Genomic DNA, 24,469 nt, shown 5'->3' with positions numbered 1-24,469 from the left:
CGTGTTGTGAACTAACAACATACATTACATACAATACAAAACACAAAACAATTATCACTATGATTACACAAGTCTTGGTTTCTTAAGTCCCACCAGCTACTACTTCTTCAAAACGTGAACATGCGTCGTTGCCACTGGGTTACAGATGTTCGTCTATCTGATCTTATCTTGTTCCGCAAAAAAGCATTTGGGTGGGACGACGAATGATGTTATGATCAGCATCTGTCGTGTTTATAAGAGCTGTGTGAAGTTACAGGAGGTGACACTGCTGCAGGCTCGCTTCCACCTTCTGAAGTTAACTTTTCATTTGTTCTCGGCAGACTCATCAGTTACATATTTCTTGTCTCTGTACTCCAGCTCATATCATCACCATGAAGACATTGACTGTGTCTGCACTCGTCTGTGCCGTGGTGGCTCTGACTGCAGCTACTGGTGAGTATAACATGCATGTGACGACGAACAACAATAATCGAAGACAATAACTGGTTTGTGACACTTTCCAGTTCTTCCAGCAGCAGTGGACAAGGAGGATCAGACAGGTCAGTTGCTCTAACATATACTATTTGTTCTCTGTGTTGAACTGTATGTAATCACAACTCCATCAAACACACGTTTATTCTCAAAACTCATGAAATTAAATGTTTGAAAGTCTGATCACGGCAAGTGTTTGCCAACATCATAAAGAATGTGATTTTCTAAGGGAGACACTAATATTTGCATGTATTATTTTATTTATACTATCAAAAACAATCGACTATCCTCAGCAAACGTTAAACTGGTCAAGAGGTCAGTGCGTTGTGGCAGTGGTTGGACTTCTTTCCAAGATCGCTGTTACTACTACACTCCAAAACCAATGACCTGGGCTAGAGCTGAGGTAACCACGGTGACAGCTCACTTTCAGAAAGCTTACATGTCGTTTGTTCTTGGTGATGACTATTTGTGTGTGTGTGTGCGTGTTTCCATTGTAGAAACACTGCGAGTCCATCGGTGGAAACATGGCATCTGTCCGCACCCTCGTGGAGTATCATAATATTCAGAGTCTGGTAATGAGACGCAGCCATCAGTCTAAGGAAACATGGGTGGGAGGCTCAGATGCACAGACGGTATGTTATTGAATAACGTAAATAAAACAACTTAAAACCTTAAAAACTCAACCCTGAGTCTATGCGACTGTGTCTTCTAGTGGAACCAGTGGTTCTGGAGTGACGGCACACCTTTTCACGACCTGGACTGGTGTTCTGGAGAGCCCAATAACCCTACTGGCATCCAGCGTTGTTTGCAAATCAATTTTGGAGGTAAAACAGCACAATGCTTAAGATTAGGGTGATGCAAATGAATAAATGAATGGTTATTATGGTCATTTTCAATAGTAATCTTAGCAATGTTACATAATTAAATGCTTTTCTTTTCGTTTTTGCAGCTGATAAATGTTGGGATAACCTTCAGTGCAACTTTAAAAGACCGTCTGTCTGTGAAAAAAAGGATGGCTAATGACACACAGACACAGAGGAGTCCATCATCGGTCTCACATATAATATAACCAGCAGCTCTATATCTCCTCTTTCATATCCATAGTTTTCTTCTATTGCTAATTCAGTGCTACTCAAATTGGCAGCGACATAAATGGGAGCTGGGCTTGGGCAAAAATTTTCCTGGTTTTTTTTTTCTCTCTCTGCAAACTGATCTTGATGCAAAAATAAAAGGCTGAAGCATTGAAATGTGTTTGTGTGTAAGTCTGTGTCTGAGTCCTGGAGTCGATATGCAGATCGATACACTTTTCATCTTGATTACAAACACAGCCTCCCAGGAAAAGTACGTTCACTCACATCTAAACTGTTTCTGAGCTATATTTGCTGAGGGACATGTATGTTCATGTATTCGACAATACAAAGGGTGTGTCCTATTTTCTGAGTGTGTTTGAACACAGCATCTTCCCACCCACATTCTATGAGTACTAATCGTCTAATAATGCTTCCCCTGTGGTTCAGTTTTGCAATCCATTGCAAATACCTGGGACACTAAATGGTCTTGTGACCCAGGGTGAAGCTTATTGTGAATATTCACACTGATCTAACTGTGTAGAGTAGGTAGAGACCCGAGTCGAGGCGTTCTGGAACTGTTAAGTGGAAAAGGGCCATTAGGGTGGATGAGGGGGTGTGGCTGCGGAACACAGAGCATTTTGACTGCTTTTCCCCATTACTATGTTAAAATGTACAGTTTATATACAGAGGCTATAAGAATGTGCAATATAGTGTCTTATATCCTTTTTTCAGCACAATCTGGGCAATCTGATGAAAAATGTCTTTCATTTTCACCAACTATATAAACACACCTGAGCGAAAAGTACTCCAAATGTTTAAAATCATATTGAAATTTGGAAAATATGGCACAGCTCAACGTTCACTTGGCTCGTTTTTTTTAGGAACAAAAAGAAAAGATGAAAGGTCTATTTTTGTTAATTCTGCACAATTACTGCTACTTTATATAACTACTAAAACTGCAGTATAAAATGAATCATACCTTTGACTCAGAGAAGATGAAAAAAACACATTACAGCCTGAATATGCGACTTATAAACACTCGCCCACAGGATGTCATATAGAGAGTTGTGCATTATTCCCACGGCAATTTACCATGGGTGAGCACTAAAGGTTAAATCCGCTATTTCTTCAACTTACTCATACTTTTATTTATATGGTGACATTTATCAGTATGAGCTTATTAGAAACATATCTATCGTGGTAACATTTTTGATCATATCCCCATATAACCATCCAAAACCTAATATGCTGCCTTTATTTATGAAAAGCTATGTGATATAACTATCAGTGCCCACAGAGATGACTGGGGCTGTGGAAGGAATGAATGTCAAAAGGTCAAAATGTATCTGCCCTGTCTTTCTGAACAGCTGTGAAGCAATGTCCTTTATCAAAATATAGCAATTCCCCTGTGTGGAACAAGTTCATCATACCCTCTTGTCACAAGATCTTAAATCATGTCGTTCAGGACAAGATAACATAAAAAAAAAAAAAAACAGTCAAGGTGCCTGGGAATCTCTGAGGTTCACACCAAATATCTTTGATCATTTATTTTCACCGACACTTGAGCTCCATCTCCTCCTCTGGGTGAGGAATGAAGCACGACTCAACGACTGACAATGAAAGGTCTTTTGGAGTCTGATCCGTCTGAAGTTTGAATAAAATCAATATCAACCTTCCAAAGGAAAAGAATTCAACAAATGGTAGAAACATTCTGTGAATATATTGCTTCATTGGCCTTTTTCTACATCCAAATAGTTAGTGAGGTTACACAAGTACCAATTTATTAATAGTTTGCTAAAATAATTCATAATAAAACATGCATAATACATGTTCATTAATTAAGAATCAGGACAACAGGGAAGCTGGGACTTTCATTGTTAACCCTTATGAGCGAATGAGGTAAAAAAACAGCGGATATGATGGAGTCCATCATGAAACATATGGGTGGAGATATGATGAAACTTGAGAGCACCAACCTCTGACAAGGTTAGTTAGTTTCTCAGTGTCTATACACTCCAGATCGCCACCAAATCCTAATTATTTCTACAATACCAGACAAGTCTTTCATTCTTTTTATCACTGAGAAACACAGCTTAAAACACAACCTCCTTAGGGGAGGAAACAAATGGCACTGAATGAGTGGACACAATGGCCCTAATGTGAAAGTTGATCTTAAATTCTCCCTAAGCATTTATGTTTTTCTGCTTCCCAGGCACTTTCCACAGCTTCACTGCCATGAACAGAGACGTTTCCTTCACGGTGTAACTCTTCAGCTGCCTACAAGAGTGGCTACTTTTCCATTATCAACAGTGAAAGAGGGTCGATTAAGACCTCAGCAAGCAAAGGTTTATCAGAGCTCATTGGTAAATGTTTAAATCATGAGGGCATCCATCTCTCTAACGATTTGCTGATTTTAATTTTACTCGGCCGGACCAACAAGTAGGGAACATTCCTGTAGAGAGAGTGCAACATCAGGAGCAGGTTTGGGGCTTTTATTGTACGTAGTTTTTCACATATTTTTTGTTTTTCTATAGTATTATCAAGTATTCTTAGCAATAATTATCTCTATCTATTATCAGAGTCATTGAATCACCTAATGATACTGGGAAACACTGAGGTCTACCTGAAGATGTTCTCATAATCTCTCTGAAATCCATCGCTATTATTTTCCCACGTTTTTCCTACTATAAGCCTTCAAGAAACCAAGTGGCATGATGGATGTAAGCAGGGTTTCCAGCTCTTTAAGGATGATTCGTCAGCACACCAGTCCTCAGTCCTTAGCATAATTCCTTTGTTCTAGAAACTAACGTAAGACATGCAGAACTCGGTGCAGCTCGTTCAGTAAGTGAATTGGGGGGGGGGGGGGGGGGGTCAAGTTAATTTGAATGAATGAATGAATGAATGAATGAATGAATGAATGAATCGTTTATTTCGGGCATGACAAGTAATCAACATCTGCACACATCAGCATTTAAATTCATACACCCACGCTTTGTCATTACACTATGACTAAGCTGGCTGCGTTTGACTTTAAATTCAAATGTCGACCAGGCAAACTTCATTGTCTCCACCACCCATGCAATTTCTTCAATGACAGCGGGCACGAACACATCACACTTCTGTAACAGTGCCACTGATGGACCATTGATTCACTGTCCTGGATAGAACTTGTAATGAGTCAAGAGATGTCCTTATCATTTCAGATGTTTTGACAATACCTAACCAAGCGCATGTATCAAATCAAAAGTATGATGAAAACGGTAACATTCACACACAAGGCACCGCTTTCAAATTCTAAGGAAAGTTTACACAATTTGACTTTCTGTCTTGTAACCAGGAGTCTTCCATTCATGAGTTCACACACACTACACAACTGGATGGAGGAAGGGTTCATCACACACTGCACGATCTACAACCAGGAAGAGCCTGGACTTCCTTTGTCCAGTCCAGTGTAAAACCCACTGCTGACCTTGTCCTGTAGACTTTCACGCCATGTGTTTTGGTGTTAAATTACCTCTCCATCTTATCTCTAGTGAATCAGTGCTGTTGTCTGTGCCTGTTTCTGACTGATGCCTTTACCCCATTTGGGTCTGTTGATGGCTGGACTCATGCAGTCCAACTAGATTTCTCGCAGGTTGGAAATCTAGTCCGAGTCCGAGTGATGGCTTGGCAATCCATCTACAATTCATTCTCTAATGACATCTTTGAAGAGGTAACATAACGTCTGATGATCCTTGAATAGGGGATTTAGTCTGTGGGTTGCCAAACTTGCCGGCCAAAACCAAATATGTATGAACAAGTGTTAAGATCAAACTACAAATGGCAGGTCAACACCAGGGACCAGAAACCATTGTATTATGATTGTATTATTAATGTGGATGCAATACATGACTGATTGATACTACCTGGGGCAATGCAACAGGGCACAACGTTGTCATTTTCCTCAAGAACAGTTAAAGATGGTAGTCTACAGCATCGATTTTGTGTTGTTTGAGTCCCAATCATCACTTCTTTATGAAACCCGTAATGGTGGGATCAGCTATGTGCAGGTGACTGCAACATCAACTTGACTGAAAACTTCTCAACTAGACCAAATGCCACCTACTTGCTTTACTTACTGGTTTGAGACAGCAGAGCGACAACATTTCTTAAAATATCCCTGCATACAACAAATGTTTAATGTGTGTTTGGAGGTTTCCTTCTACTCTCTGCATCAGTGAGAGAAAGCGACAACAAGTTAGAGATGAAAGAGCAAATTACCATGCAACCCTGAAATCTCATCATATCTACCTTAAGAGACTCATTACATAATGAGCCTTCTATTACCTCCCTGTTCTTTTGAGGATCTCCCATAGGATTACAACCGGCTGCCACACAAACCTCTTTAATTCGATAAAATCTCCATTAAAAAATGGAGGTAACAGTAAAATTAGCAATATAATAGAGCAGGACCTTTGTTTCAAATTAGTTAACGACACTACGAGAGGAGCCAAACACAGTTGTTATACACTCATCAGATTTTTTGCATATTAACTATAACTTTAGCATTGAAGGGGCCATTTCCTGCTTTTATTGTTCTTGTGGGGTTTTCTGTTGTGTTCCAGAGGAGACTGGGTGGAAGAGTGAGCTTCATCGAGGGGTGTAGGTCACCTCAGGTGTAGTATGCACAAGTCATTCATAAAACAAGTAAAGTGCTGCAGTTTTTCTATTACTGTCAAGGTTGCTCTTTATGAACTTTCTATGAGTTATTTTGTCTGTTTTGTGTCTGTATTTTTTGTCGTCTTTGATAGTCTGGTGACATGTTCTGAACCTCACCTACCACTCATTATCAGCTATGCTCTATCTAACAGAATGACCGATGTTTGCTTTAATGGTTAATATACCAGTAAGTAGAAGCTCTTTAACGGAATTTATATTTGTAGTGCTAAAATATAATAATAATTACAGAGGTGGAAAGTAACAAAATACATTTACTCAAGTTACTGTATTGAATACTTTTTTTGTGTATTTTGTATTTTAGTAGTACAATTTAAAATCCGGATTTTGTATTTTACTTGGGTACGTATTGACTCAAGTATTGTATTAAGTAACTTTATAAATCCTATCCGTTACTGAGTAAAAATAAAAAACACAATGAAGACCTACAGGGGGAAAATATACACCAGAACCAGACAAATTATGATGTGATTAGCACCAGCACTGGTGAGTGAACATAGAGTTCGTAATATTTCGTGACGCATAATCCCGTGTTGCGCCGGGCGCGTGAGCTCCAAAATAGTTTTGGATTTCTAAACCCTTGTCATATTTCTGCTACCCTCACACCCCACGCAAAGTAACTAAGTTACTTTTACTTAAAGTACATTTCAAATGAACTACTTTTTACTTCTACTTGAGTACATTTTCAGATGACTACTTTTACATCAAAGTATTGGTACTTTTACTTGAGCACATTTGAGTACTTTTTCCACCTCTGAATAATTATTATATATTATAAAGATTTCTAAAATATCTATGTTTTCTCCTTTTAATGAATGTATACATTTGTAAATACCCCAAGTTCAGTTCATCGCAGACATCGCATCACATCACTTCCATCCCTTTTCTGGGCTCTATCCTCAAGCAGGCTGATCTCTAAATACAACCAATCCAGGCTGCACACAAAGCTGCATGACTGAGGAGCCATAAACAAACAAACTAACATCCAGAGCATATGAGGCCTGGATATTCTTGGAAATCAAATGCTTCAGTCAATTTTCTCGTCAGTGAGCATTGGTGTATTCGTTGGCAAAACAACAGAACAGACGCTGAAGAATGAAGAATGGTGGTTCATAATGACACAAACATCAACATACATAATGTCAAAGCACGGGAGTCAGACATCGTCTTTATCTGTGTAGACAATAAAAAAGCCCTCGAGCTTCAGCTGCAGCACTTCGCTCATTAGCTGCGAAATCATGTGACAAAATGTGAATAATTTCCATCTTAGTGTGTGGTATTTTGACAGTAAATGCTTGAGACAGAGGCCGTCTTATTCTGAGAGGATAAGCAGGAGCTCTGCAGCCAAACATTTGAATTACTTTGCTAAAACAGTGGGATTGAACGGTTTACTTTTTAAAAAAGTAGACAGGCAACGCATACGATGTCACGGTCTTGTGTAATGATTTTATCAGAGGTACACTCAATGTGCGTGGTGAGGGTGACCTGACAAAAATGGTGATCAAGGATTCAATCCTGGATAAGCTCATAAACACTTCTGCCTCTGTTACACGTCAGGATACTTTGGGGGCTTCAGGTAATAGCAACCCTGGAGACCACTACATTGACCTAAATGAAAATATTGGCATTTTCCACCAGAGACAAATGTATGACTAAGACTTTATAGCCAATGGGTCCTGAGATAACAGTTAAAGTCATATGTAGACCATTCTGCCCAAAGTGAGAGTTAAAACATCAATGAGCATTAGGAAGCCTGGAGGAACCATCCCTCAATTCATCCTTCATCTGTGATGCAGGAAAAAGAAAATGCATTTTGACCCCCTGGAAATGGACGGCCCTTGGGCAGCTCTGTTCAAATTGATCTCAAATAAAAACCTTAAATAAGTAGAGCATTAATCGCCTTGCGGCTGAAATCCAAGGCCTGATGACTTATGACTCACTGCATTGTTCGCTTGTGATGGCGTCATCACATTTGTTACATGCAATAAAAAAATGTGTTGATAACACAATGGTGCCAGAGAGCGGAAAGAAAGATGCAAAGTGGAAGGTTGATCTTAAACAGAGATTTTTTTTTTTTTTGCACAAAACAGACGATCCATTTGGCTTCTGCTCATAAAATGAAGTGTGTGTATATGTACTCATCCACCTGTCCAACGGTGGACTTTGTTGTTTTGATGTTGTTACGCACTCACTAACAGGGGACCTCCACGACCTCAACGGGACATTTCTTCAGGTCCCCTGTTGCTCATGCTTTAAATCATTCTAAATGTATGTCTCCGATCCACTGGTGAATATTTTCAACTTTTTGCCAAGAGGGGACCTGCATGTGTGTGAGTATAACACTGCCTCCTACTCAGCAGTGCCCCCACTGACTGGAGTGGGGATTTCAATGACTCATTCACACTGAATGACTTCCATCGCCATTACTGTTTTTCTGACAATAATAATGCTACTGAACAAACCCCCTCGTGAAGAAATCAGTCTGTCGAAATATAGTTCATTGTCTTTTTAAACCAAATATGAAGGTTTAGCTTTTCAAATTTGACAGTGTACTGAAATAAAAAGTTTGTGCAGTAGTTTAACAGTAGGCTTCAAGGGGGTCAATCCATCCTTAAGCTAAAGTTTAGCTGCAACCTGTATATACTGTTTCTCAATCTTAATTTCTCAATTTCAATTGTTGTTAATTTGTTCTTTTGATTTATACAAACAAGCTAAATTAATATAGTATGAATGCTGAATAATCTGTAGAAACGTGGAATATTATGTTTGTAATATATATATATATATATATATAGGCAAAAAAGTACATTATCTGACCAGTTTTGAGTGTTAGAGTGTGTGTGTGTGCATGCTGAAGCTCACTTCACCAAAAGGTGCAGAAATGCTTAAAGCAGGTTTTCTGCAAAATGCTGACAGAAGGCTGTTATCATCAAAAACAGCCCATAACATCCAGGAAATCACAAGAAGATACTGTAAACCTGAGTGAACACACACACACACAATTGCATCTCACTTTTCTGTACAAGTCAGCAGGTGACACGGTGAGGAGATGGGGTCACAGCGGGCTCATCAACCTGACAATTTTCTTCACATAAGCAGTTTCATACACACCTGCTATAATAGATCTAAATGAGGTTTATCAGTCTCTTCTGGTTAAATCTAACAATCATGTTTTCAGTTGCAGATTTTTTTTGCTACCAGAATCAACTCATGATCACACTGTTTTTGTTTTCTTTCAAGAAAAGATTTTTCCTTAATAATAGAATTAAAGATTCATTTTTTTTGTCTAATCGTATATTAATTTCTGCGTGACTGTAAAACGCCCTTCATTAATTTAAATAGAGAACATGACCTGATCAAACAGTAACCCGATGGCAACATACATTTTCACACTTTGAAGAAGTAAACATACTATGATAGATAGATGAATCACTTTCATAGAACTCTTCCCATACAATGAATATAGGAATGTAACAAAAGTACTACTAACACAGCTGTAATGAAGAAAGTAATGAAAAAGTGCTATCCTACAGTAGCGCACTGCATTCATTTGAAAAAAATTGTGGTTTAATAATGGGAACCAGGGACAAAGTCAAGATTTTCATGGCAGATAATCTTATTTTGCCTGGTAACGATATTGTGGTCCAAAGTTGAAGTGTAAGCGTCCCTTATTCTGAGACCTAAATGTTGGCGGCCCTACTTCTGTCTTTGACCTAAAGCCCCGTCTGCTCCCCAACGGAGTCTCTACCTTCTGCGATCCAACGCAAGTGCGTCGTTAACCATCCTGAAGCACTTGCCAGTCTGACTACCCTCCGTTCCCTGTGCATCCTGTTGAGCTCCACACTAAAAAAGACGGTTTATTATGTACTAACCTGCAACATGTTGCTCTCGTGCACCGTTCAACCTGCTGAAGGCTTTTTCCATTAAAGGTCTTGGGTCCTAACTGTGACTGTGGAAGAAGCTGTGAAGGCATGTTTTTCCTTCAAGAACCTTGGAGAAAAAAGCTAATTGTGTTTATAGTTTATAGCTCTATTTCACATATTAAGACACATTTTTTTTTCTTGACACGCTCTAATTAAACCAAAACATCTAACAATCTCAGGAAGAGAATGAGAGGAGGCCATCCCTCTCTCATATGAATGCAGAAAAGAAAAGGACAAACCCAACCACCGTGTTCAAACAGCTTGGCTCCTGCTGCAGGATGAACTAACAGGCTATTGATCGCCGAGAGCTAAGAACTTGGCCCTTTTCAGTTCCACAAGGTAACGGTAAAATGCTAAATGTCAGAGAAATGTCAAAGCCTTCTGGGCTGAGATTAAAAATGAGTCTCAGGGGTCAGACGGGAGTCAACCAGCACTGTGGCAAAACGTCCATTTAGTTGACGTGTCTCTGCTGCTGAGGCAGAAAAGGCCAGCATGTTGATACTCATCTCTCCCGAGGCTGCGGATAAGTGAGTTCACTTTGTGTCACAGAGGCAAATATAACCAGATAAAAGTCAAATGTAGGATAAAAAATGGATATTTCAGATAGTAATAACTCTGCAGTATAACTTTCATACAGGATTTTATGTGCCCCGGTGGACAGGTGTGACTCTGATGAGGCTGAGATTCACCTGAAGTACCTGGACTGTCAGGTTACATATATTAATCCTTAAAAATCATGACTTTTCAAAGACCATACAGAATCAAGCCACTAAAGTGCTGGCAAGGACACTTTAACCAGCACTGGACTCAGTGGATTTATTCTTTCTTTGTTTCACTTTTTACTGCCAACCCTCATAGAACGACATCATTCACTTTAAATGAATTCCTACCTCTTCATAATCCACAGGATTATGTGGATTTTAGCTTCAGAATTACACAAGGACAATGCCTTTTTAACTTAACAATTATACCAAGGTTCATGGGTTGTTAGGTTTACACTTGAACGTGGATTTCTCATGTCAGGACTGGAACTGTCTTCATCACAGAGACATGCAGGACATGTGTGATGGTGTCCAGATTTATTCCTTAGGATTGAAGAGATAAACAATGAACTTGTATTTTGACAGCCAACATTGTCACACTGATATTGAGTAGGGATTTTGACGGATGATTGTGTCCACACTCTCACAGCGGGGATTAAATATGGAGGCAGCAGTGGCGCTTTGTCATCGCAGAGAATTGTGCAAGGCGGTGCACATTTCCGAGGATGGATGCGGGGAAGAATGACAGAAATGAAGACGAACCGCAGACACCAACAATGGAATTGGCAGCAAAAAGAGACACTTTTCAATCAGCCTCATGCTCCAATATTCAATGTTAGAGGTTACAAAGTACCTCCGGATGGAGTTCCTCCCTCTCTATAGAAATTGGATTGCCCCTTTTCACTGTAGGTCACGGCCACAGAGCTCATTCTCAGCCAAGGAGTTTCAACCTTTCAATGCATTTGTCTATCTTGTGTCAACCCACCCTGTAATCATCTGTGGGTTTGAGATGCTCATGTTTCATAGCCTCAGGTTTTTAATACCATAAAAGATTTTTAAATCTTTTAATGGACTGGCACCATCTTTCCTGTCTGAGGTTCTCCATGTTCACACCGAGGTCAAACAATTAGCTGCTCTTGGGTGATCAAACCTTCTCAGTCACTGGCCCAAAAATATGGCACAGTTTTCCCTTTCCTTCAAATTAAAACTCTCCCTACATTCTTACATTTTAAATCACTTTTAAAGACCCAATTATTCTTTCTGGCTGTACCTTCAAGGTGAGAACACTTCATACAGGCAGATCTTCCGATTGTACACTACTTTATCATGATATACTGTGTTTTATGTTCTTGTGGTACCTTTATAAAAACACTTCGGTCAACCCTTGTTGTTTTTAAACATGCTATCGTAATAAAAAATTGACTTGATACTGCATATCCACCTGCAACCAAGCCCCTGAATGGTATCAGTCATCAATCAAAGTGTCAACACCTTCTAATGGGTCCATAAAAATGGTCATCATGCTGTCTTGCAGAGGACCTAAAACTGGTGATGATTATATCTATAAATAGCCCAGTAAAATATAAGAAGTTGGCTTACTTTCTTATTGATAAAAAACAGGAGAGTTGCCCCATCCCCCATCATGGCCATTCAAGAGAATAAAGGTTTCAGCCACAGCGGTTCATTTCAGGGACAGGGGAAGGTATCTGGTCCTCACTAGTATAGCAGAGCAGTTGTGTGCGACGGAAAAGAAAATTTCATTTGTGTACAAGTTGTGCATTGACTGTAAACCATGTCGTGGCAGTCAGCTGCAGCTCACCCTTTAACCCCTCCGTGTTCCCAGCTGTGGGTGATCTATAGGAGACATTTTTACAGCAGTTCACCCACATGTGGTGATAATGGCCCCAGTACCTGATCCTGGCCTGGTGTTCGCTGTGCTCCGTCATGCCTCATTCAGTGGCAGACGGAGGGGGAGTATTTTGGAGGAAATGGAGTATATAAATCAGTAACAGTGGTGTGACCATCACCCCAACTGTGACTGAGGGCAGAGCTGTATATCTGAGCAGAATCCCCTTATGACACAGATGACTGCACCAGGTTTCATACTGAGAACAGTTGTGAAACAATCCCATCTTTACCTGAATATGAAGCTATGTACATGTTTTTTTTTTTTTTAATTGTTTTTAATCCCGTTAGTTTACTGGACTCATACCCGAGTCTTTAACGAGAAAAATATGTGTTTGCATGTAACTTCTCAAGCACCTTCCTGATTATTTGATTAAACATATTATTTGTCTTCAACATCTACAATATGGACATTATTTAGGAGGGTAACAAACCACTGTGATCACTGTTTACCTGGGATTGCAGGTGATCAGTAGTTGTGGCAGGCAACAATTTTTGCAACACTTTTGAGCCACCTTTGAAGAGTTCAATGCTGTGACCATTGAGAGCTTTAATCACAGACTGTTTTATGTGAATAATCAGTTAATTCACCTGCAAAACCCATATGTTTTTAAACTATGGTGTTAATTATTATAATTTTTCCATCCAGAACTTCTTCTGTACATAATTTATATAAATGTAGGTACATGGAAACAGTAAATTGCCACTGGATAGGACTGTTTTATGACAAATAAATTATTGAAGTTATCAGACCATTGCCTTGTTTCTTTTTATCCATGTCTACTATTAGAAATCAAAGGACTGAGGTCTGCCTGTGATCTGCTGATCAATATTGTTAGGATTACTAACATTCAAGTTGCACAATTGTTCCCTTGTCACTTTGTGGGCATTAGTTTTCATTACTAATTTCTTTTAAAAAAGTAATTAGTGATTTTTTAATAAAATTGTATAATGTAGTGAAAGAAAAACTTGTAGTTATTGTTATGTGACAAAACAGAGTAACTATCCAAAAATAACGGTTCAACTTTATAAATAAAGTGGCTTTAATCTGCGAGCATTAGGATCAATTTTAAAACCAAAGTCCTGGAGTAATGGCAGGAAGAACAGGAAGTCCACCATTAGCCTCACGCAGAGCGGTACACCGGCGACGCTTGGACATCACCAGGTTGTCGATCGTGGCCTGGGGGATGTTGTCCCATTCCTCCTGCAGAGCCACTTGAAGTTGGCGGCCATTCTGGGGAACTGGAACCCGCTGGTGGACACGCCTATCCCGAACATCCCAAAGGTGTTCGATTGGCGACATGTCTGGTGAATACGCCATCATTCAGTTGTGTTGCCACCGCTGTAACGCTCAACCCAGCACTCAGCATGCCAATGGCACACTCCCTCATGATTTGTGTCATCTGAGTCATATTGACAAGTGACTAAAGTCCACATTTTGGTGTGCCCTTTTATTGACCAAACCATAAGGAGTGTCTGTGTACTGGTCACGCATATTGACCACCACTCTGCCATGCTCCATGAAATACTCAATCCGAGATTGTAGTCAATCAAGTTACACTGAACTACTGGGTTTGAGCAAAACAAATCATTCCATAAACAAATGCATCAAGAATCAAATGTCATGACATTCTATTTTTGTTCACCATTTCAAGTTTGTGCGTTTATATTTTTGTTGAGTATAATATGAGAGGTTTGTTGTTTGAGCTCAATAATGTAGATCCTTCACAATAATCCAGGATATGGGAAGATGGTGACACAGCCCGCCTGGTGAATGACCTGTCTAACCAAAATATTGTATTTAAAAAAAAAAAAAAAAAAATTGTGACTGTATGATTTTACTGAGGCTGTTCATCTTTAAAAGGACATTCATACTTTTCTGTTCATAAATCCTACTCGTTTGTATTAAACTTTCTTTTCAAGTTGATATTTTATAGGGCAAGCAGAACACCTTTAATGGCCAATCAGTTATTAATTTTATATTGGCCTTTGCCCATGTGACTTATAGCCCATTCAGCTTCCATAAATCCTGTGGTCAGACAATTTAATGATACGTGTATGTCTGCCAAAGATGCTGCTGCCATAAACTCCAGGACAGTTAAGACACTTTATTCCCTTTACACACCTAAAATATGAGAAAAAATAAAACCTGCAGGTTTTTTTTTTATGATCGACCAAATGTGCAGGTAGCAGGAGCCATTAAAAAATGCAGAGATGTTTTCCTTCTCTTCGGGGATCATTCAAGGTCAGCATTTTTTTTTTTCATCTTTCATGTTTTCTATTTTAAGATGTGCACCTAAACTGTGCCAGCCCCAAAATATAAGACAGAATATGTTTCTCTGAAACAATTTTTTAACAATGTTGAGATTTTGTTTTTAAACTAACTCTAATGTTAGGTTGGTCAATTAGTGATTGTAAAGAAAATAGATGATATAGAAGTGATGATGGCAGCGTTGCATCAAGAATTACAGAAAGACAAACAACAACAAAAACAAAACCTGCTCATCTGTTGGTTAGTTAATGCAGGGCAACTTCTGTTTCCACCACATTAACCAAGTCATTTCTCCCAGCTATCGTTCAACACACGTGCCTGTTTTGGTTGCGTTTACCCACAATGCCCTGCATTGTAGTCCGCGTCCTGCATTCAGCGCTGTGCATTCACACCTTCACAAATGATCTGGAATGTCCTCGCAAACGAACTAGTGTTCGATTAAGAAGGTGTGAATGCACCGTAAGTTTAATTCTTGTCTAATCACTACTGCTGTTTCACACTGATATTCACCCCAGTGCCACTGCTGTCCCACAATAAAGTCCAAGCTCTGCTTTGCTTATATGTAAAGTCACAATTTGCATTTTATAAATCATATTAGTTATTATTTAGTCATTCAACCTTCCACACGTTCCTTAGCAATGAAAGATGTCTGAACTTTATGGCTCCTAACTCTGGTCTCTTCTGCAGTTTTTCCTTCAAACACTGCAGTTTTAATTTATCACATCCATAAATCTCTGAGATGTTTACTGAGAGGAACATGATGAAATCGAACACTGGCATTAGAACATTGTGTCTGGTACATCGGAGAGTTTCTGTGATAACTCTGTGATAACTTGCTACCTCAGCAGTCGGTGGACAAAGGTAGCTGCTGTTTTCTAATGGGCATTGTTTTCATTCATGGTTCGTAGCCACTGTAATATGCTTTCAACTCAAGGACTGGAGTCCTCACAGGAGAATTTCTTTGTCTACTGCTTTATTTAATAACCTGCAGCAAGGAATTTCAAGGATTTCTACAATAAAGTTCTGCTGGCCAAAGACATACTTGCTTTTTAGCTACATGTGTCTGTTGACAAGCATGTGCTTTACGAGATAGTTGGTCATACCGCGCAGATACTGACGCAAGCCCATAATGGCCAGCCATCTGACTCAGGCTGGTTTCAGTCACAAAAATCACAATGCCTGTTGGGGGTTTGGCTCAGTTAGTACTTACTGTAGCACAGATTGGATTCAAAAAGAAAATGACGCCCGGGCCATGCAGTAGTTCACGTTCTTGCCATGCACTTCACAAGTACTTCATGTTACTGGAGAATTCCACTAGGGCTCAGACCACAGAAGTCCGACTGTATACAGAACTACCAATTTTACATTCTGTTAAAAACAAGCTATGACGGTACTGGTGTCATGGCTGCAAAAGTGACCATGGTTCGATTATAGGTCATCATGTGAAACCTATAGGCCTTGTTATACTTCCATGCGCCGTGCGTATGACATGAATTGCGTCACCAACGCCGCGCAAAGCCCAGATTTAGGAACTGCGCAACCGCGTAAAGAGAGCGTTGGTTGCCCATGGACGTAGGTGGAGTAGCAGAAAAAACATTTTGACAACAGAAGAAGTAGTAGCTAAAGGATAGTTTCCCAACGTACCTTTCAGCTGATGAACTGCTTGAACCAGACATGTACCACCACCCAATGGTGAAGTGAGATACTACAGTACCCTCATGTGCGAATATACTATGGTTCGCAATATGTGACGTTATGCGGAAGTATAGAAGGGCCTTAGCATCTTGTGTACAACCAATGTACCCAATGAAAACAGGACATGTGAGGCGGCCATGATGCATGCAGAGCAGAGGGTTTAAACAGTGCAAATGCAACAAAATGCCACAAAAACACCCTTTTTAAATTACTTAAGCGAAAAATTGAGTTGGTGCAGCAGAGATCCAAAGTCTAATATATAAACTAGAAACTCTGGTTTCCTACATCCCAGAGAGGCAGGAATGTGCATGTGTCTCTCACTCTCTCTCTCTCTGTGTTTTGTGTGTAGTTGATAAAAGGTGTCATGACAGGGTTCGTATTAGTCCGATAAACCAGTGTATGAACATGAACTTTCCTTGACCTTTCAGTGCTCGACAGCTGTGTTGCATTGCCCCGACCAGGCTAATGACCTGTCAGGCTGACTGATCCCTGACAGGCACACACACATACACACACACACACACAAACACACAGGTTTGTGCAGCTATCCTTTTAAGGACTCGCATCGACTTGCATTCATTTGTACGACCTAATGAAAACTGTATCCCTAACCTTATCCATACTGGGTTAATGCGAAACCCTGACCTTAACCCAACCACAATTCAAACCTCAGCCCCAAAATGAAGCAGTTTCTCAGAAAAGAGGTTCTGCTGCATTAGGACCAGTCCCCATAAGGACTACAGGCCCTACCAAAGTCAGAGAAGTTCCTCAAGAGGTAAGGCAAAGGGCTTTTCTGCCCATCTGTCCATTTTCTTTTCAGTTAATTCCACACTGTAAGGCATAGGTCACACTGGATGTGGGCGTACTGTGAAACCATACATTTGAAAAAAATATATCATGTATCTGTGATCACAGTTCTCTGGAGCAATAATCATATTATTACTTGGTATGAATAGATCCTCAGTTTTCAGAGACAGGGACATATTAGAAATCACAGTTCCCCAGTTACATGCCACTTCAGTATCAGGTATATAGATATCCATTGTGTGCCTATAAATCTCACTCACAAATTCAATGCAATGGTTTTTGTTAGGATGATGGATTGATAAAGGTAAATTTTATCTCATCTGTCCTCCACTTCAACACAGAGTGGTCCGTCTCACCAACATGATGGTACATGCAAAAAGGCATTGTGCTTGTTTGAGAGGGTAATTGTGATTTGATTCAAGATCATTATTGTACTCATGGATCTAATCAGTTATGAATCAGATCAGATAGGATTTGAACAATGTGGCTGGTAATCTGAATATAGCCCAAATCATCCATGGGAGATGTTATTTACCCAAAGGCTGGGTTTACCAAATATTCCCACAAGCAAGTGACATCTGTCTATGGATTTTAGCATAAAATTAAAATGTCAATAAACATTTGTACAAACAATAGTATAGGTTTAAATTTCACTGTAAATATCTTGTTCTGTGACTTCAGTGTTTGAAAGCAAACACTTTTTAAATGTTACCACAACATCTCACTGTTTTGACGCAGCAGTAGACCAGCAATTACCATTTCCTCCGAGTTATTTTTCCCGGTTTTGGTGTTTGAGGACTCATAATGATGTTGAAGTAATTCCTCTAAAGACTAAGTCTGGTGCAGCCCAGATGCCTTCGCTTCTTTGAGAATACAAAACCCCTGAACTGGAACACTGTTTCACTTCTCTCACCCAAACATTAAGACATGAATGTCATCAACATTGAAGAGCCACAGCATCTCCATTGGCTGACTCAGCAACTTTATGTCCCAGAAGTAGAAGAAAATGAGGTGGAAAGTGGAGCAATGGATGTAGGGAATGGCAGAGGAGAGGAATCTGCTGTATTGATTTTGATAACCAGTCAACAGAATCACTGAGACTTTCATCTGGGACTTTGGCAGGGTGGAGTAATGTGCTGCTGCTGTGAGTGTCTGCGATTCTCTGTCCCATTTGTGCTTCCCTAAGACAATCAGACACTTACTAATCTATCTTCATCTGTTCCGGCTGCAGCGCTGTGCACAAATCACATTCTCTTTAGGGAAATACAATGAGTGGACACACATGCACACGCTCTCTCCTCTCTGTCAGTGTCTTCTTGTTTGTGTGAATTTGCTGAGCTTGTGCAAATACATTAAACATTTTCCTTTTGCATTTTTGGATGGGGATGCAGAGTGTCAACCCCCCACTAATCTGATAACTCAGTGCAGCAACATCATCAAATCAGTATCGCTTATAACTGCAGATTAAGCTATGGACTGAAAATGATTTGGGGACTTTGAGACTACACAATCTGAAATCAAGAACTTGAGAGCAATCTGGTTTCAACACTTGCCAAAACAGCATATGGGTGTCATAGTAAAGTTATCCATCTAGCCAAGGACACAAGGACTATACAAATATGATCAATTACTAAATGGGTCAGACCCAAAGTTTCTTATAAAGTGATTGCTGGACTCAAAATGCCATAAATGGGACGGCCCATTGTTGTACTTCACATTACATGGATAACCGAATTCTAGTTTGTTTTTTAATGTAGATTCTTACTGTCCCCACAGACAAGGGGCTTCAGATATCGTATCATATAAACCATACCTTGCAGGTGCTTGCCTTGGAGAGTGGATTCGATTTATGGACAATTTACAGTGTCCAGTTAACCACTGCATGTTTCTGGACCTAGAGAAATCACACACATGGGAAGAACATGTAAACTCCATGCAGGAGATTTGATCGGACCAGGTTTGGCAACCACAATTCCCAGGTAGGGTTTAAATAACAAATTGACTCATGCTTAATAAGCCTAAGGCAGAGAGATTTTTTCTTTTTGATTGTGTCAAGTTGGTTTGGTTGGATTTTTCTACACACACCACATACCTTTACTGTAATTACTCAATTAATGCTTAATAAACTGTAGTTTTCTTAAATTAAATTATTATTAGGTCACTGAGCCATGTGTGGTCTCAATATTTAGCCAGGTCATGACTTCTTATTTTTTCTTTTAACAGTGGGTACTGCTGTGCTTGGGTGTCTGGCATTTAATATCATAGAGTCATGAACTATGGGTAAATCCCTCAGGCAAGGTCTGTGGAAATGCCAACATTCAGAAAGGGGTCATAAAGTACTCAAAATCCCCATGAGACGACCTCAGACATATAACCATTTCACAGTGAGATATCCCAAAATCCAGACTGTTTTATCGTAAACTCAAAGTCTGTGAGTCTCTTAGTGTGGACATCGGGATTCGGCCAATATAAAGATTGAAAACTGTCCTGGCAATTAGGGGCAAACTTTTTTTTCTGGAACAGACACACACAGGATGAGTTCGTATGTCTGTTGCTCGTAATTGCTTCCTTAAATTTGTGGCAGTTTATAGGTACAGGAAGAGCACTATTGACTTGTGATGATTAAGAAAGAAAGTGCGACGGGTGTGTAAAGTAGGCTACGACCACTGTCCTTGACCAGTAGCTGCTGCTGTGTGCCAGGGCCACTACTCACTAAAAGTTGCAAAATGATACGTTGTACACACAGAGGATTTGTATTGCTGCTTCCTGTGACAATTGTGAATGCAGACTGTATATAAAGGACTTCATATGTCACCCCTCCCATTTCCAAGCACATCAGGGAACTACAGTGGCCTTATCATACCAAAAGTGATTCATTTGTATCTATTTACTCGCACATTATTCCTTAAATTTAAAAAAATAATAATAATAGTGCAAGGTGGTGGCATCCCTAGTGCAAAGATAAAGGGATGGTACATTCATTTTTAATCCATAAACCCACCTAAATGTTACACACACTGAGCTTTTAATGCAGATTTTTCATCCACTCCAGTCAAAGACCAGATGATGGAAAACTCCCCCCTGTCCTTAACTTTCAGTCCTTTTTAATGCACCAGACACACTGTGCCATCACTCCATTATATCCGTTTGCTGTATTTGGTTGGAGGTAAGGATCCCATGTCACTGTGTGGACGGATGGATGAAAAATATTTCTTCTTGTGTGTCTTTTGTGAGCTGGGTTAAAAGCCAATTCAGCACTCTGAGGCTGAGTCATTTAGCACTGATACAGCACGTCTGTTTACTGAATAGCTCTGCATTAAGAAAATACAGCATCCATTAGAGCTTTTCCTTTAATGGCCTCCTTTAGTGTTCAGAAAGTGAGTCAGCAAGAGGAATGGCACTGCAGGAGTGTTTCGAGAGCCTCTCTGTACCCGATAACATCACTGTGTTAGACGGCTTTTGGTTCGCCTGGAGCCAACAATGATCGATACCTGGAATAAGAATGTATTATTCATTTAGCCTGTAATGTTTCTGTTGTATGAATCTGGTGCTAAGACAACAATAGCTGGCTCCTCCTGGTACCCAACAGGAGGCCCAATACAGAGGAAAGAAGAAATAAATTAGACCTCAAGTATTTTTGTAAATACTCTGCTGGAAAATGACAATTATTTCCTGTGCAATTAAAGAGTGAACAACAACCACACATTTTTACTACAGCTCATAGACGGTGCTAATAAGGGATGAGGGTAAGATGAGCTTCCCCAAATGATCATTTTAACTCGGTAAATTGCTCGTCTTAGTCATTGTTATTAAAATTCAACTACAATAACAGGCTGCAGCTCCTTTATACTGTATGGAGAGCATCTCCTTCAGGCAGCACTGTCACATCACATGTGATTATACAAACAAAGCATTTTTTTCATTTGTTAGTTTCTCTACACTTTATGTCGCAGCCCACGGTAATTATCCTTCCAAAAAAAACACATGAAGATTGAGTGGAAGAAGCAAGAGGTTATTTTTGAGGGTTGCTGCTTCTCCATTCACTGTTTCAGGACCCTGATCTAGATGATGGATTTTTACTTTATTGTCAAAGTATTGAAGATGTGTTGAAAGCGTTTGGTGCATTCAAAGAGTTGAGTTGAGGCTTGTTTGCTTGTGTTGTGCTCCACAGAAAATAATGTATTTGTACACACACAGGAACTTTAGTTCTGGCGTAAGACTTGGCTTCAATAAGAGTGGAATAGAACTGGATTGGAACAAGACAGAGCAGGACTAAGACTGGATCACAACTAGAAAGGACTGGATAGATTGGACAGGGCTACAATTTGGTAGGATCAACAAAGGACCAATACTGAACAAAGACTAGACCGAACAAATACTGGACTGGACTGGACTAGATCAAGACTGGACTAGCACTGGAACAGGACTAGAGTAGATACGATTAGGGCTGGCCTAGCCTAGGACTGGTTAGGAATAAGAAATCATATTGGACAGGACTAAGACTGGACAGATCTGAAAGAACAAAATCCAGAACAATATTACATACCCTCTGCAAAACAACTTTTCACTTGCGTTAAATAGTTTGGTCTGATCCAGAGGAACAGGAGGTAGAGTCTTGGCGCAGCAGCTGGTTTCACATCAGGCTGTGGTTCCAGGACGAGATAAAGAAGAGAGACATTTTCCACTTGCAGGAGCAAAGTGTTTCATTATCAGCTGGAGGTTAAACTTCTTTTAACAAAGAGTGGTTCTGCTCACTCCACAACCACTGTAAGTATTTTCTGCTGCTGTATCTTTTGATGCCTCTTCATGTTTTAAAGGACGGCAGCCAAAGATTGCATCAAATAATTTTTTTCTGTTGCTTATCCACACAAAGAACTGAGAAAGGGGACATGGAATTCAAAGTCTATTCAGCTTAAGTTTCTCTTGCCACTTTGTATTGAACACTTATAATTGGTGGATGCCAAGGCCAATAAATGACTTCTCAGTAGTAGGCAGAACGTGGGCAGATGAAAGGATGATGGTGGGAGACGGAAAAATAGTTCATCCCACTCAAGCCACTTGAAAATGTTCATTTTCTTCCTTAAAAACATTTTATTCCTTCACATATGCAACATTCAAGTCTATAATAATAGTTTAAAAAAACCTGACATATTTGTAAAGTAAGATGTTATTACTCCAAAATAAGATGTGCTTACTACAGCATACACCAACACTGGGTGCACACATTTATTTAATTTCTTAATCTAAAATCAGAAATAAATCCACTCACAGTAATACACCAGTAATTCACATTTTCACTTGAACTTAAACTTTATGTAGTGAAGGTTATCAAACTGTCAAGAGAATTTTAACAAACAAGATTCAAATTTTGCAAAGTTACAACATTTTTCAAAAATGTTTCCAACTGCAAAAGTACTAAGGAACTGATCAGAGAAATGTTAACAGACATTTAAGCAAAATCTATAGCCCCTTTTTCCAGCAAAGGAACTTTTCTTATTATCCGGGATTTTGAAAAAAATCATGACGCATTTCTACCGAAAATTACCCCGAGGAAAAACTTTCCCTCGACCCCAAACTTTCGCAGGAAGAAGTACCGACTCATGACGAGGGACTTTTCAGATGACTAGGTACTAGGTAAAGACGAAGGAAGAAGAACTTATTACTTTCTGGAAGTTTTATCTGGAATTCTTTTCCTTGAGTAAATACGCTCCTGGTAATAAAAGTGAGTGGAAACGTTGGCGGGGAAAAAAGGGGCAAATTTCTCATTTAATTACAAAAATTAAACAAAATAAAATAAAACAGGGGAGTCGCCCCCTGATGGTCATTCAAGAGAATGCAAGTTTCAGACACATTATGCATTTTCATACTCCTTGAATGTTTGCAGCATGAAAATCTTATGATAAACAGTCATTATGAGCTTCCGAAAGCCCCGAGTAACTCTTGAAAAACTTCTCTTCCAATGAGAAGGACAGTGACTGCACCGAGTTTAAGCACAGAGTTTAAGTGCAGGGTTGGACAAAATACGGTGTTCAGAGAAAATGGTTTCTTCTATTTGCGAATTATATGCACAGCCTCCCAGCGGGTCAGATTAAGAATAATGAGAAAATAACAGGTAATTGTGGCTCCATCACAGACCTCCAGCTCGCTCCCTTTGATCTGGTCTTTTCGTTTTGTCTCGCTGCCTTTTTATTCAGTCCTCTCTTCTTCTTTTTTGACCCTGTCGTGCCTTTGAATCTTATTTTCATTTTGTCATCATTCCTCATGTTTCATGTCAATTTGTCCGGCCTCGTGTTTGAACCTGCTCCAATTATGTGAAGCCTTTCATCTGCGAAAGAACGTACGAGTTGATCTTTCATTTCAAAGGTTCTACAACAATAACTGTGCCCTGGGCTGTGTCACAAGTTGCCCAGGTAATGATGTAGACAGAGTTATTTCTGACTGACCCATAAAAGTAGCTTCAGTTTAAACAAAAACTACACATATTAAACAGTATAAAGACTGAATACGACATTTTGGCCAGTCGACTGTCTTTATGTCCAACATATGACAAGTTTGACCTTCGCATTGCATGAGTCCATGTATTGGTTTATGTCTTTGCACTGTAAACACTGTTAAGACAGTAGCTGACCTTGTTATATTGTCATGTTACAGCAGAAAAATGAAGGCTGTTTCACTTTGTAAACCCTCACCTCAGGGGAGTTGTTGGTCTGTTTCTGCCTCCATTAGTACGTTTAGGTTACTGAGGTACTGTTAATCTGAACGAAGGCTTTCAAACACTAAAATTCACAAAATAACACAACTGAACTTACTGATGGAGGTGGCTGATTTACATAGTAACAAACACAATCTCTTGGAAAAGGCTGTTTTACAGCAAGGTAATTCAGTGACCATGTTTTTAAGATAACATTCACTTAAGCAGGGATCGGTTTTATGAGACGAGCCATTATAAAGCTTAGCCTGGTCCTGCTTTCAACAAAATCTATCATTATACTTGCCGAGATTACTAATTGTTGGAGGGAGGTTTTCATATTGCTTCATTGAGCCATGCTCCTGTCAAAACTGCAGATG

General features: G+C 39.6%; 1 protein-coding gene across 1 annotated transcript; it reads left to right on the top strand.

The window, feature by feature from the left end:
- Positions 1–338: 338 nt before the first annotated feature.
- On the top strand, positions 339–1,539 carry LOC310936956 (ladderlectin-like). The gene is made up of 6 exons (XM_083901124.1): positions 339–432; positions 504–539; positions 765–874; positions 969–1,103; positions 1,184–1,295; positions 1,421–1,539. The coding sequence occupies exons 1-6, from the start codon at positions 372–374 to the stop codon at positions 1,489–1,491; spliced, it is 525 nt and encodes a 174-aa protein (XP_083757250.1). The 5' UTR covers positions 339–371; the 3' UTR covers positions 1,492–1,539.
- Positions 1,540–24,469: the final 22,930 nt, after the last annotated feature.

This window comes from Microchirus variegatus (genome assembly GCF_963457635.1).
Source record: "Microchirus variegatus genome assembly, chromosome: 14".
Classification (NCBI taxonomy): Eukaryota; Metazoa; Chordata; class Actinopteri; order Pleuronectiformes; family Soleidae; genus Microchirus; species Microchirus variegatus.
Note: the sequence above shows the minus strand (reverse complement) of the source record. Positions and strands in the feature narration are given on the sequence as shown.

What these genes read in the sequence shown, in the direction of transcription:
- LOC310936956 (XM_083901124.1), top strand. Translation starts at nt 372, where the DNA reads ATGAAGACATTGACTGTGTCTGCACTCGTCTGTGCCGTGGTGGCTCTG. An exon ending in GGCTCTGACTGCAGCTACTG is followed by an intron (nt 433 to 503) that starts GTGAGTATAACA and finishes GACACTTTCCAG; the next exon opens with TTCTTCCAGCAGCAGTGGAC. An exon ending in GAGGCTCAGATGCACAGACG is followed by an intron (nt 1,104 to 1,183) that starts GTATGTTATTGA and finishes TGTGTCTTCTAG; the next exon opens with TGGAACCAGTGGTTCTGGAG.